The sequence below is a fragment of the Pangasianodon hypophthalmus genome, chromosome 8, assembly GCF_027358585.1.
Source record: "Pangasianodon hypophthalmus isolate fPanHyp1 chromosome 8, fPanHyp1.pri, whole genome shotgun sequence".
Classification (NCBI taxonomy): domain Eukaryota; kingdom Metazoa; phylum Chordata; class Actinopteri; order Siluriformes; family Pangasiidae; genus Pangasianodon; species Pangasianodon hypophthalmus.
This window is the reverse complement of record NC_069717.1, coordinates 16493103-16507828: the sequence shown is the minus strand read 5'-3', so window position 1 is coordinate 16507828 and position 14726 is coordinate 16493103. Positions and strand designations below refer to the sequence as shown.

Genomic DNA, 14726 nt, shown 5'->3' with positions numbered 1-14726 from the left:
CCGCCATGATTTAAAACGCTGTGTAAACATACTGTAGTGTCAACTTATTTCGCAAGTATGGAGAACAGCAATAGATGGACGGACGCTGAAGTGCGACACAGCTCCTCCATCCTCCGGTTGTTTACGTTGTTCTTTGTTTCCGTTGTTGAACACCGCACACAAATGACTTCGCTGTCGACCGGCTTACATCACTTCCTTGTGCCCACTGTCGGTGCGAATGCAACCTTTTAAATGGTACTGGGAAATAGTTCGCACAAAATCGTCCAGTACTGTAAATTTTGTTCTGGAACTAAAGCGGTGCGAAAGGCCCTTAAGTTACCATGCTTGTGAAGTTGTGTGTTCCTGTTGGTAGTCTTGCTGTTTTTGTGACTGTCTAGCTCTTCTTGTGGGTCATGTGACCTTGCGTCTGTTGAAGCCGGAATGTGAGCTGGACCCAGCATGGTCTCAGGAGGAACTGAACACAGCTTCACACCGGACCATCCAACTGCTGCATACACACACAGTGCCACATAGAGAGGGCAAGACTGGTGAGACCACACATTCTAACTAGAAAAGAAGATTCTTTCCATTGAAGTGTCTTATACTTATAGTATTGCATCATACCAACATACGAACTTTTTGGACCTCTAGAGAACTTGACTGATTGTTTCATTTCAGTCATGAAATAATCTACAACAATATTATACAGGTTATTTATATTGTATGCTGAATGTTTTTCTGGTAGTGTGCATGTATCACAAAGAATTACAAAGAAAATACATTAATGGGAATACAGCCCAATTTGCACAAGTTTTAGTGTATGATGTGCACTATATGGCAAATATGACCAATTTCTTAAAAAAAAAAAAAAAGGTGCCAAAAGTTATTTTTTCTTGCAGGTGCGCGCCCTCTGTCTGCACCGGCTTTCTCTTTCTGTTTCCCACTGCTGCAGGCCATCCTCAGCGTAAATAGCGGCACATCTGAGGAGGCAGAGCTCATGCTGACACATGCCCTACAGATCATTCACACACACTCTCAGTTGCGCTCCAGCAATGATCCCACTGATGTACTTATCGATGAGGTAGACAAGAATAGACATAATAGTTGATGTTGCTGCAGCAGACTTTAAAAAAGGGATCGCATTACAGTACTTTTTAAATAATGAAAAAATAATGAATAACATATTTCTACATTATGATAAACTTTTTGAGTCATCTTCTTTGAGTCATCTTCTTTGAGGCTTCTCTAACCGAATAATATAACAATTGTCCATTATTGCAGTGCCACATAATTTACTGTCATTCTATTTGGAAATTTGACATTATACAGCTATCATGTTGTAAATTTTTCTGTTCTGCCTCTACTGTTGCTGTTGAATATGGAGCTAATTATGAATGTTTGGCTGATTTGTCAGAATGGTCCGGAGCTTCTCCCCCGTGTGAACATGCTATTGCTGCTCAGCGAAGTGATTGGTACCTCCACACCACGACTGCAGGTATAAAGTGTTGGTGACACATGGATATATTTGGTATTAAATCTTCGGCAGTGGACTCCGTAGTTGTAGTGTGTTAATGTGTTTTTATGTGAATGTGTTTTATAGGTGCTAGCTTCAGAATGTCTAACAGCTCTTTGTGCAAGTGCTGGAGGGCAGGAGGGCTGTGCATTGGCTGAGCAAGCTGAGATTGATGTGCTTCTAGAAGCCCTGCTCTCTCCCTGTTTTTCTGTTAGAGATGCGGCCCTCAGGGTTTGTTTTCTCTATTATTTTCTCAATCATCATTTCTCTGCTCTGGAAGTAAAAATGACCTAAATAATAAATAATGAATGAATAATATATTTATAATTTTTAAATAATAAATATTATTACAGAAATACAGTATGTTAAAGTTGTTTGAGAGAAATTGAGCTAAGTATATAGTTTGTTCTAAGTGTTTTTAATTTTTGTAAAACTTAAAAACACCAGAGATTAACTTATATATAACTTGGATATAAATTATATCTAAAGCTTGGTTGTTTTATTATTTTGTTTGAATTATTTTAGTAGTTTTGTGTGTGTGTGTGTGTGTGTGTGTTTTATCTGCAGGGTCTTTTGGAGCTGGAGCTGGCTTTGCCCACAGATAGTGTCGAGCCCAATGGGCTCAATGTGCTCAGGAGACTGTGGGTGGCCAAATTTGATGTGGAGGAGGAAGCCAGAGCGCTAGCTGACAAGTGAGTCAAGACTTGCTTCACAATGCGTTGTTTTAAAGCATATCTCTATTTATAAGTAAAGGATATTTTCTTCTCCTGCTCTGTTGCAAGAAATTAATGAATCCCTGTATAGATTCAGCAGCTGCATCGGCAGGGCTAGTGATGCATTCCATTCAGAAATGATTTGCATCAGGGGAACTGATACTGTTGTCCCAGTTGTCACATGGCTCATTAAGTGATCAGATCTCTTTTTTTTTCTTTCTTTTTTTTTTATGTGGTGTTATAGTTAGTAATGACTGAATTATGTCTGGTGCCCACTATTATTTAATAAAATTATCCCGTCTTTTTTTTTTTATATTAAAGTTCTTTCACTTTTCTGTTGCTGCTCTTGCCTCAGTGAGACATTCTGAATCATATGAACATATACTGTAGAAATTTCCTTTCACACTAAAATGTATCACAGATGTATAGCACCATTGGACACTTCTCAGAAATCTAAACTATTTACAGTGCCCTCCAGAATTATTGCACAAATGAAAATAAGAAAAAATGAATATTTAATTAAAATAACACATTTAGTATTCAGGGACATTGTATAATTTTATAAATATTATGCAGACTGCCCCCCCCAACCCCAAACACAAAATATTTTTTAAAGTAGTGCATATTTTTCTTCACAGAGTGCTAGTTTCTGAAATAACTGCATTACTATTTTGTGACTCCTACCCTGGAGAGAATAGCTGAGTCTGTTTTTGTAATTTCTAACAAGGTTGGAGACACTTGCTCCACTCCTCCAAGCGGAACATTTTAAGCTCCTTTATATTCTTAGGTTTTTGCATGTGGACTTCTCTCATTTCAGGCTGCAGGTTTTCGGTAGGGTTCAAATCCAGAGACTGAGATGGTCATAGCAAAACACTGATTTTATGGTTCTTCAACCAAGAAGAATCATTGACTGATCGTCTTATTGAATGCTCTACCTAAGTCTGAACCTTTGGCAGAAGCAACCAGGTTTTGGGCGAACATATCCTGGTTTTGAGCAGGATCGCTAATGCATCAATCGTCACAAGGACGCTGAACCACGAGCCACAAAACTGCCTTTCAGCATCACTGCTATATTTTACTGTGGGTGTCAGGTGCTTTTTCTTGTATACAGTCACCTTTTGTCATCAAACATGCTAATGGTATGACTGACCAAAAAAAGTATCATTTTGGTCTCTTCTGACCACCACAGTAGTTCTAATGATGCTTGGTGAAGTATAGATGCTGCGTTTTGTGAGGTGCTGTCTGGAAGGGCTTCTTTCTTGCAGTGATTTCAAACAGATTGTTATAAATGTGGCATTTAAAACTGGGTTAGAAACCTCATGGGTCCAAGTTTCAACCAGGGAGGGCGAAGGCTATCATGTTCTGAAGCCAGACTTTTTGAGCTGCTGCTCGAAAAGGCATCTTTTTGAATTGCTGCTCATGCAACGTCAGCATAACACACTCGGAGGAAAGCGCTATCCACCCAAGTCCGCATGCATGAGCTCACAGATACCCATTATTGGTTAGCACCACTGTGATTGATAGGGGAGAGAGAGTATGCCGCCCCTCCCTCCCTGAGAGCATGGCCAATTTTGCTGTCTTGGACTCTTGACCACAGATGGCTTTGGCATCATCGGCGATTGCTTTTCTATTGCGCCACTGGGGAGCCTGCTCTAAATGTGTTTAATGTTATTTTTAAATGCTTATGTATTTGTGTTTTTACACCTAGTTGCAAAGGTATTATGTTTTCAGTTGTAAATGCATCCATGTATCCTTCTGTCTGTCTGTCTGTCTGTCTGTCTCTCTGTGATTCCTGTTAGCCTGGTTTCTCATAAACAAGTAGTTGAATGTTTGTAAAATTTATCGGAAATTATTTTTGTAACCAGCAGGTGAACTGATTAGATTTTGGAATTGATCCAAACAGGGTCAATGTCGAAGTAAGGTCAAATGTCTGAAATAGTTTTTCTTCAATAGCTTTTTCTGTTTGAAGTATCTTTTTAAGCGTGGTTGAGGCATTCAAATTAGCATGAAGAAGGACTAGATTTTTGGCAGTGGAGGCATTGTCTTCTACTTATTGTATAGGGGATTTATGTAGGTCAGCAACCGTTAGTCTCTTTTGTGTTGGACATTCTTTGGTAATTCCCATTGTAATGAATGGAAAATAGATTTTTATGTCTGTTCAGCCTCATATTTATACCCCAGTGAAACAGGGCATGGTTAAAAGCAGCAACAGAGCCCCTAGGGACTGAGAGTAGTTCTTATGAGATAAATTTATCTTGTTGTTTAAGTTGAAAAATTTAATTATTGTGGGTAATAATCATTTTATACCATCATATTTTTTTCTTTTCTTTTTTTTTCATGAAGGGAGCACAGATAATTCTGGAGGGAGAATTATCTGGAGGGATAATTCTGGAGGACAGAAACTCTGTATCAGAGTTTCTGGGGAATGTCAGACAGCGTTCTTGGGGACTGAGCAAAAGAAAAATAATACACGTTTTTCATTTTATTTCAATTATTACTTAGAACACTATTACATAAAAAGTAGTTCTTATTAGTTAGAGCAAAGAGTTCCTTCTATTGTTTGATTCACCCAATAATATTGTTATAATAATTGTGTGTTAATTTTATACAATTATTTTTGCTTATGAGGGTACCAAAAATAATTCTGGAAGGTACTGTATAATCTAAAGTAGAATTCAGGGACCTGCAGTGTGCCTTAGTAATAAATGTAGATCTTGTAATATAGCTACTAATTTTGAAGATCTACTGGTTTCACCACCTACAGCTTCATAAGCACTTGTTTGAAACGTCCTGTCATTTCGGAAACTTATGTGTTTTAGTGTGTGTGTGTGTGTATGTGTTTTAGTGTGTGTGTGTGTGTGTGTGTGTGTGTGTGTGTATATATATATATATATATATATATATATATATATATATATATATATATATATATATAAATGAATGACTTTTTGAGTGTCTTCAGTACTTGTCAGTAATACAAATTCTTTGTAGTTGTCATGCAACATAGCAAACACCCTACAAGTGACATAATTTTACAGTTTAACAGTTTATATGGGGGAAACTGTTTTCTTAAGTCATATCATCTTCTGAGGTTTTCGTCAGTCAGACAGTAACCCTTCAGTCATTCTTTCTCTTCTTTTAATGGCTTTTGGTGATGGTTCTCACTCTCTGGTATTCCAATTATATATTCTTACTTCCCTAGAATGTGGCAGACTCTGTGTCTGGAGTTGGTTCCTGAGCTGTGTCCACTGCTGATCAAAGATGTGACACACCATGAGGAAACAGTGAGGGCGGCGGCAGCCGAGGCTTTAGCCAGTGCTGTGAGTCAATACCAGGAAGAATCATCTACGGTTCTGTCCCAGCTTACCGAGCTCTACCAGCAGAAACTTTATGTGAGTCTCTGTCTTTCTCATTCCTGCCTGAACATTATCCAGTTTGGGGGCTCATTCCAAGACAATAACAATACATTTTATGCCTCTGCCACTAGGCGGCAGAGGCGTTATGTTTTCGGGTTGTCCATGCGACCATGCATGCAGCCATACGTCCATATGCGAGTCCATCCATGTGTCTGAGATTCTCATTAGTGCGATATCTCAGTGAGTGGTTGAATGCTTTTAGTATTTATAGAGAATTATCATTGTAACCAGCAGACAAACTGATTAGGTTTTGCAGTTGATCCAAACAGGGTCCACAGTCCACAGCAAGGTCAAATATCTGCCACTGCATGGCCAAAAGTTTGTGGACACCTGACCATCACACCCATATGTTTTTGTATGCTGTAGCATTACAATTTTCCTTTACTGTAACTAAGAGGCCCAAACCCATTCCAGATTGACAATGCCCCTGTGCACAAAGTGAGGTCCATGAAGACATGGCTTGCCAAATTTGGAGTGGAAGAACTCGAGTGGCCTGCACAGAGTCACCTCAACCCCACTGAAAACCTTTGGAATGAATTGGAATGCCAACTGCATCCCAGGCCTCCTCACCCGACATCAGTGCCTCACTAATGTTCTTTTGGCCGAATGGGCAAATCCCCACAGCCACACTCCAACATCTAATGGAAAGAGTGTAGGTTATTATAGCAGCAAAGGGGAAGACTAAATCTGGAATGGGATGTTCAAAAGCACATTCAGTGTTGTGGTCAGGTTTCCACAAACTTTTATCCATATAGTGTAGTCTTTCTTTAATAGTTGTTTAAAGTAATTTTATGTAAAAGTATATGTTTAAAGTAAATTTAAGGGTATTTGAGGTATACAAATTAGTAACAAGAAGGAATAGTCTTGTTTGCGAAGGAGGCATCTTTGTACTTGCTTGGACTTTGTCTAATCTAGTGTTTAATCAATACCAGTATGCGGGGCTTTTTTGAGTATTGGAACAGCCAGTAAAGACAAAGACAATAATTGGGTGATGCCCATGTTGATATCAGTTTGTAAACCCAGAGCTATGTGATAAAACCAAAGCATTAATTATGATTAATTATGCCATTTAAGCTAAATAGTCCTGTTGTTTTTATCTTTTAGAAGCTATTTAATTACAATCATGTATCAGATTTTTATTGATTATCAGCCTCTAAATATCAGTATAACCCCTTAAAAATATTGCCCCTTTAAAAAAAAAAAAAAAAAAACTTTTTTCAATATAATTTAATTTTTTTCAATTTAATTTAACATTGCATATTCTCATGACTGTACGTAGTGCAATGTTGCCAAAGGTTGTGGAATACATTGAAAACATTATAAAATAATAATAATTATGATACTAATAATAGAATTTTTTTTCAATTATTTAAATAATTAAATAAAATTTATTTTAAATTATTGATTGAATTTCAAACTGAGTGATGCCATGCAAGTATGTCTTAATTACTCTAGTGTAGATCATGTTGGTCCATTCTTAACATATCATTCACCTTATAAATTGCAGAGACCACCACCAGTCCTGGACGCTTTGGGACGGGTAATCTCAGAAGCACCTCCTGACCAGTGGGCAGCAAGGTAAAACCCCTGCTTATTGAGTAATACTACTCCTGTCTGCAAAGCTGGGTACTGGAGTGATGTGTTTCCTGTCTACAGGTGCGGGATAGCACTGGCTCTTAATAAGCTCTCTCAGTGGCTAAGGGAGGATCAGGTGACTCCCATCTTTCTGTTTTTTGTACCTGACGCTCTGAACGACAGGCACAGTGAGGTGCGACGCTGCATGCTGGATGCTGCAGTGTCTGTCCTCAACACCCACGGCAAGGTATCTCACCACTCAAAATTGCCTGCTTCATTTCCTCCAGTTTTTTTTTTATCTGAAATTGACATTAGTGCCTGCAACAAACTAGATATATTAAAGAGTGATAGATTTCTCAAATAAATTATACATGCTGCCTTTATGTAACTTTTGAAAACTTACCTAACATTGTATACATGTAAAGCTGTGTTATTTAAATTCTCAGTGTAAAGGGCTGTGTGAATGTACATGCTATATTTACTTTGAATGTACATGATTTATTTAGTAGCAGACAATTTAAAAGTTGTAAAAATGTGTTTGAATTTGTAGGACAATGTGAACTCTCTGCTGCCCGTGTTTGAGGAGTTCCTGAAGAACGCTCCTCAAGATGCCAGCTATGACTCAGTACGTCAGAGTGTGGTCATTCTCATGGGCTCACTGGCCAAACACCTGGACAAGAGTGACCCTAAAGTCAAGCCCATAGTCGCCAAGCTCATCACTACTCTCTCCACTCCCTCTCAGCAGGTAAACGCAGTCCCTTTTGTCCAATAACAGCTCTAAATCGCAAGTAAATCATATGATTGTAGCAGCGGTAGGCCAGCTCAGCTAAGATTCTGGCTAGTGCCTGGAAGGTGAATGGAGAATGCAGATTAGAGTAGAACAAAATATGTATGCATATGCAGATATTGAATTTTCATATTGTGATAATCACGTTCCTTTAGCGTTTTATCACAATTCACATTATATAATAAATGTGTGATATAATCATATGATCTGTATTTGCTGATTTACTTAAAATCCTCATTCAGTATTATTACTAATTTACTGGCAGGTCACTACATTTTAATTTGTCAGATTAGGACCTCTGGTTGAGTGGACCATGAGTATTGTGTGGAACTAATGTGTTATGTTAAATAATTTATTAAATAATAAAATAATAATTGGGAAGAGTTGGAGGGAATTACTAGAGATCAGAATGTCACAGCAGCATACACCCCACTCCTATAGGTCCAGGAGTCCGTGGCCAGTTGCTTGCCTCCTCTGGTGCCCGCTATAAAGGAGGATGCAGGTGACATGGTGCGCAAGCTGCTGCAGCTGCTGCTGGAGAGTGACAAGTATGCAGAGAGGAAAGGTGCTGCCTACGGCTTAGCTGGCTTAGTAAAGGGCCTGGGCATCCTCTCACTCAAACAGCAAGACATCATGACCACGCTCACTGATGCCATTCAGGACAAAAAGAATGCCAGACGCAGAGAGGGTGAGTGCTTGTTGGGTAGCTTTATCATGATAGTTATTTTATATAGCATTAAAGCCTATGGTCATTATGCAAAATAAAGTGCAAAAATGAAGTACAAATAATCTTAAATGTTGACCTTTATAAAGAGGTCAGTAAGAACTGTTCTGACTCCAGTATTTATTGTCATTACTGGCAAATAGGTGCGCTGTTTGCTTTCGAAATGCTGTGCAACATGCTGGGGAAACTGTTTGAGCCATATGTGGTGCATGTGCTGCCCCACCTTCTCCTCTGCTTTGGAGACGGGAACCAGTATGTCAGAGAGGTATACTCAAACTTTATCTATTTCTAATGGTCTTGCTCTCTGTGTCTTTTCTCCAGTTTATACCTGTTCTTGTCCTTTCCTTACTTCTCTCTCTCCTAGGCAGCAGATGACTGTGCCAAAGCTGTAATGCGCAATCTGAGTGCTCATGGGGTGAAGTTGGTTCTGCCCTCTCTCCTTGTAGCCCTAGAGGAAGAGTCCTGGAGGACCAAAGCAGGTCAGCATTCACCCAACACTTGCACTTTTTTATGCTCCTGAAGCAACTTACAGTCTCCTCTGAAAGTATTGCAACGGCAAGGCCAATTCTATTGTTTTTATTATGCACTTAAGACATTTAGGTTTGAGATCAACAGATGAATATGAGACAATGGATCTGAGTTTCAGCTTTCATTTCCTGATATTTACATCTACAGTCAATCTATATCTGCAGGCCAGTTCTTTTGTTTTTGCTATCCACTGAAGACATAAAAAAAAGAATGAAACGATAGATCAGCATTGCAGCTTTCATTTCCTGATATTTACAGCTAGGTATGTTAAACAGCTTAGAACATAACACCTTTTGTTTGAACCCACCAATTTTTCAAGTGATCAGAAATGTTGGAACCTGTGACTGACAGGTGTTTCTTGCTGCCCAGGTGTACCCTGTTAGACTGATTTTTGAAACAATTAATAGCTCTGAATGTCTTTTCTTGCTTTGAGACCTGGGCATCTGTTGTTAAAAAGCGTAAACCGACATGAAGACCAGCGAGCTATCTGTGAGAAAAAAGCAAGCCATTTCGCACTGAGAAAAGAGGAAATATTGATCAGAGCCATTGCACAAGCCATTGCATACCCAGTTCAAAGATTTGGAATGTCCTGAAAAAGAAAGAAACCACTGGTGTACTAACAACCAGATATCTAACAGGTCGGCCAAGGAAAACAACAGCAGTTGATGACAGAAACATTGTGAAAGCTGTGAAGAAAAATCCAAAAACAGTAGTGAATGATATCACCAACAACCTCCACGGGCAGGGGTGAAGGTTTCACAATCCACCGTTCAAAGAAGACTGAGCCACAAAAGTTCTGGAACTAAGATTAATCTCTACCAAAGTGATGGATAGGCCAAATTGTGGAGAAAGAAAGGATCTGCTCATGATCCAAAACATACAAGCCGATCGGTCAAACATGGTGGAGGTGGTGTCATGTCTTGGACTTGCATGGGTGCTTCTGGAATGGGCTCACTAATCTTTACTGATGATATAACTCATGATGGTAGCAGCAGAATGAATTCAGAAGTATACCGAAACAATGACCCAGACACAACAAAGCACTTTATCAGGGGAAAAAGTGGAAGGTTTTAGACTGGCCAAGTGAATCACTAGATCTTAAGCCAACTGACCATGCATTTGCGTCTGAAGAGGAGATTAAAGGGAGAAACCCCCCAAAATAAACAAGTGAAGTGACGTGTAGCCAAGTATGGTGACCCATACTCGGAATTTGTGCTCTGCATTTAACCCATCCAAGTGCGCGCACACACACACACCGTGAACACACACCCGGAGCAGTGGGCAGCCTTTTTTGCTGCGGCGCCCGGGGAACAGTTGGGGGTTCGGTGCCTTGCTCCAGGGTCTCACCTCAGTCGTGGTATTAAGGGTGGGAGAGAGCGCTGGTCATTCACTCCCCCCACCAACAATCCCTGCCGGACCTGAGACTCGAACCCACAACCCTCAGGTTCTCCTTCGGGTTACAAGTCCGAGACTCTAATCATTAGGCCACGACTGCCCCCAGAAAGAAGCTGCAGTACAAGAAAGGAAAAGCACAAATTAAGAATCAGTTAAGCATAAATTAAGCATCCGTTTGGTGACACCAGTGGCTTGATGCAGGCTTGATGCAGTTATTGCAAGCAAAGGATATGCAACCAAATATTAAGTCTTACTTACGTTGATTTACAATAAGACTATCTGTGCCTATCATTTTGCTCACCAAAAAATTGAGTGGCCAAAGTTGCCATGTTCTAAGTTGTTATGTTCTAAGTTGTTTAACACATCTAGATGTAAATATCAGGAAATTAATGCTGAAATTCTGATCTATTGTCTTATATTTACCTTTGTTCTCAAACCCAAATGTCTTCAGTGTACAGCAAAAACAAAAGACCTATTTCAGAAATGTACGGCGGGCCCCTGAAGTTAACACAATAGCATATAAAGAGTTGTAGTGATCTGCAAATGGGATTGAATGGCTTTCAGAAATATAGAGCAAAGAAAGCATTCAAGCACAACTCAAAATCTACTTTTATTTTTGTATATGATTTTACGTATGTAATGAAATCCTTCGTCCACACATCTGACCAAGCTTCAACAAAGTAAAGACATTTATAAATAATAACTCTGTGATTATGCCCTCCTCCAAATAAGCCCAGATTTAATCCTCAATTGTATGTAGTAAGAAGAAAAATGTGAAGAATCACGATGCACAAACAACTGCTGCTCCCATATCAGAGTTTGTTTCTTTGCTCTGCAGGCTCAGTGGAGTTGCTCGGTGCCATGGCATTTTGTGCCCCTAAACAGCTGTCATCATGTCTGCCCAGCATTGTGCCCAAGCTGACCGAGGTTCTCACTGACTCACACGTCAAAGTGCAGAAAGCTGGGCAGCAGGCACTGCGTCAGATTGGCTCAGTCATCCGCAACCCTGAGATCCAGGGTAAGAGTGAGATAAACATATTGACACTTAACTAAACCATAGGCTATAGCTTGTGGAAGGATTTCCTGTCCATGATGGTTTCTGCTCTTCATTTCTGGCCTGCATCACCATATCGGTATATTTCCTTTGACATTTTGGTTTAGCTGGTGATGCCTATCCCCCACTTCTTTTTTTTTTTTTTTTCTTCACCCTTTTTTCCCCACTCCTCTTTTCTAAACATGCATCACTCCTCATCCATATTTTATATTGTTACAGAAAAACACTACATAATGTATCTGTATAAATACATAAAGGGGAAAACCAGGCAATATTAAATGAATTACCTGAACTGCAAGATGTTTCATGATTTGAACTAAGTGGTGAATGCACTTTCTGTTAATTTATTTCCTTGGGCTCTTAGCCATCACTCCCATTCTGCTGGATGCTCTTACGGACCCGTCACACAAGACGCAGCACTGTCTGCACACTCTGCTTGAGACCAAATTTGTGCACTTTATTGATGCTCCCTCACTGGCTCTCATCATGCCCATAGTCCAGAGGGCCTTTCAGGACCGGTCCACGGACACACGCAAAATGGCTGCACAGATCATCGGCAACATGTACTCCCTCACTGACCAGAAGGTGTGCTCATGACCTCTGATAATGCTACATGTGCTGTTCAAAATGTTCAAACTGTAGTGATTCTTTCTCCTCTTGTTGATTTGTTAAGCATATATAAAGCAAAAAATGGTTGTCTCCTTTTTATTGCGTTGTTGTCACAACACATGTCTAACTACATAAGGTGTCTTGTGTTTGGTGCAGGATCTCTCTCCGTACCTGCCTAGTGTGATTCCGGGACTGAAAACATCCCTACTGGATCCTGTACCAGAGGTTGTCCATACTTTTCCGATTAATCTGGACTCCATGTGATTGTATAATAAAAACAATCCCATACCTTTATATTAGTTTGGAAATCACTAGACAACACCTTTTTATTTTTCATTTGAGTATCTGACTTCCCAGCCCAAGTTAAGAGTGTACATTCTCTGCCCTGGCAGGTGCGTACAGTGTCGGCGAAGGCTCTTGGTGCTATGGTCAAGGGCATGGGCGAGTCCTGCTTTGATGATCTGCTCCCCTGGCTGATGGAGACTCTAGCCTCTGAGCAGAGCTCTGTGGATCGCTCTGGAGCTGCACAGGGTAAGAACAACAAACCTTTGATCACTGCAACAACAATGACTTTTTCTGAGCAAAATATGGTCACTGGGTTGAAAGAAATTTTGTATTGTTCTCTTTTGTATTACTGATTTCCTCATCGTTGGCGAGTCATTTTAAACCATGTTGCTCCAGGTTGCTGCATCTTTTTTCATCTTGCTGACACAAAGTTAATGATCTGTGGTTTTTGATTGCAGTTGCGAAAACACTTTGTGAAAACAGTCTATAAAATAATAGATACTAATCCTTCGTACAGAATTATGTTTTTTTTTCAGTGCAGTTGATTGTAATCTCCATATTTCAGTATTTATGTTAAGCTGTCTATGAGACTGTATGTTTTTTTTAATGACATTGTAACGCAACCTTGAGTGTAATAAAGGAGCTTATAAATTAAACTAATTGTTTTTTCTTTTGTAGGTCTGGCAGAGGTGATGGCTGGCTTAGGTGTCGAGAAGCTGGACAAACTGATGCCCGATGTTGTCCAGACGGCCAGCAAAGTGGACATTGCTTCTCATGTGCGCGATGGCTATATCATGATGTTCATCTACCTCCCACTCACCTTTGGTGAAAGGTTCACTCCCTATGTAGGCCCGATTATTCCCTGTATCCTCAAGGTATTGAGCTTTATTCCATCAACTATCCAATCTAGTTCACCCTGACCTAAAGATCTCCATAGAAAACTGTCTGTATTTTTATGGAAAAAAAAAACATCTGCACTCTTAGATTCCTCTTCTAAATTTTGCTCCAATTTGCAGTACATTTCTAAACAGTTTCTTTCTGAAAATACATTATTATACTTATGAGTGTGTATAATGAGAACTGCTCAGGAAGTGTCCTGACTCCACTGTATCATGAATATATTGTCTTGTGTTATGACTTATAGCAAGCATATTATGTCACCTGAAAAGGTTTTTAAGGGCCCTGAACAAGGTATAAGACAGATTTTTTTTCTGTAGTTTAATAGCAGTACAGATATTCAGAGATAAAGAGACCTATTTCCGGTTTCTTTTATTTATGAATACACTAAAGCAGTTGTCCACAGGGGCCACTAAAATGGAAGCGTGTGTCATTTTTGGTAAAAGAAGAGTACTGATGTCTCCTAGAACTGTTGCAGCGATATTCCATTATCTCTCTGCTTTCTCTCTCTCTCTCTCTCTCTCTCTCTCTCTCTGCTTCTCTGTATTCAGGCTCTAGCCGATGAGAATGAGTATGTAAGAGACACAGCACTGAGAGCAGGCCAGCGCATCATCAGTATGTATGCAGAGACGGCCATTGCCCTGCTGCTGCCTGAGCTGGAACAAGGCTTGTTTGATGACCTCTGGAGGATCAGGTGGGGGACACAACTGTCTCATTATTGTAACACTGTGCAAGCAGCAGTTATCGGGGTTCAAGCACTTTAGAGCCTTTAAGGACATGCATAAAAAGATATTACTTAATATTGTGCAAGTCTATAAGCACCTAAATGTGAGAAAGTAAGATAATACTTAAAGAAATAGCATTTTTAAACATTTAAACTGTTGTAGTGCCATCGATTGTCCAATCTCCATTAAATTTTATGTGCTTCTTAAGAATTATATATGTTGCATGTGCTTACTTAATTTCGTGCAGTGTTGAGGTTTCCTTCAGAGGTTATTGACTTTTGGGTACGCTAAGCCACACTCATTTTTGTAAATAACCCTGTTATGACTATCTAAATAAAAAAGTTCAGCATATTTTTTTTTTATTTATTATTGACCTAGAGAGTCCAGAGAATTGTACTACACTGGTTTTGTTGTGATGGAGTAAAAAATCCTAGGACTAGTTCACAAAAGTGGGTTTTTTAAATAATCTCAAGTATTTAATGAACAATTTAATTTACACCAGTGGTTCATGAGGCAAAGTTGTTCA

The 14726-nt window shown here is 39.5% G+C and overlaps 1 protein-coding gene across 1 annotated transcript in view; it reads left to right on the top strand.

The window, feature by feature from the left end:
• gcn1 (GCN1 activator of EIF2AK4) overlaps positions 1-14726 on the top strand; it is a 58106-nt gene that overhangs the window by 26672 nt on the left and 16708 nt on the right. Inside the window, exons 25-42 of the mRNA XM_026910721.3 lie at positions 378-527; positions 879-1060; positions 1394-1474; positions 1580-1723; positions 2060-2184; positions 5408-5597; positions 7129-7199; positions 7278-7443; positions 7747-7941; positions 8425-8671; positions 8851-8972; positions 9072-9186; positions 11469-11648; positions 12049-12269; positions 12450-12518; positions 12686-12824; positions 13257-13453; positions 14027-14169. Of these exons, the coding sequence (XP_026766522.1) occupies positions 378-527; positions 879-1060; positions 1394-1474; positions 1580-1723; positions 2060-2184; positions 5408-5597; positions 7129-7199; positions 7278-7443; positions 7747-7941; positions 8425-8671; positions 8851-8972; positions 9072-9186; positions 11469-11648; positions 12049-12269; positions 12450-12518; positions 12686-12824; positions 13257-13453; positions 14027-14169 (2737 nt within the window). The remainder of the gene's footprint in view (positions 1-377; positions 528-878; positions 1061-1393; positions 1475-1579; positions 1724-2059; positions 2185-5407; positions 5598-7128; positions 7200-7277; positions 7444-7746; positions 7942-8424; positions 8672-8850; positions 8973-9071; positions 9187-11468; positions 11649-12048; positions 12270-12449; positions 12519-12685; positions 12825-13256; positions 13454-14026; positions 14170-14726) is intronic.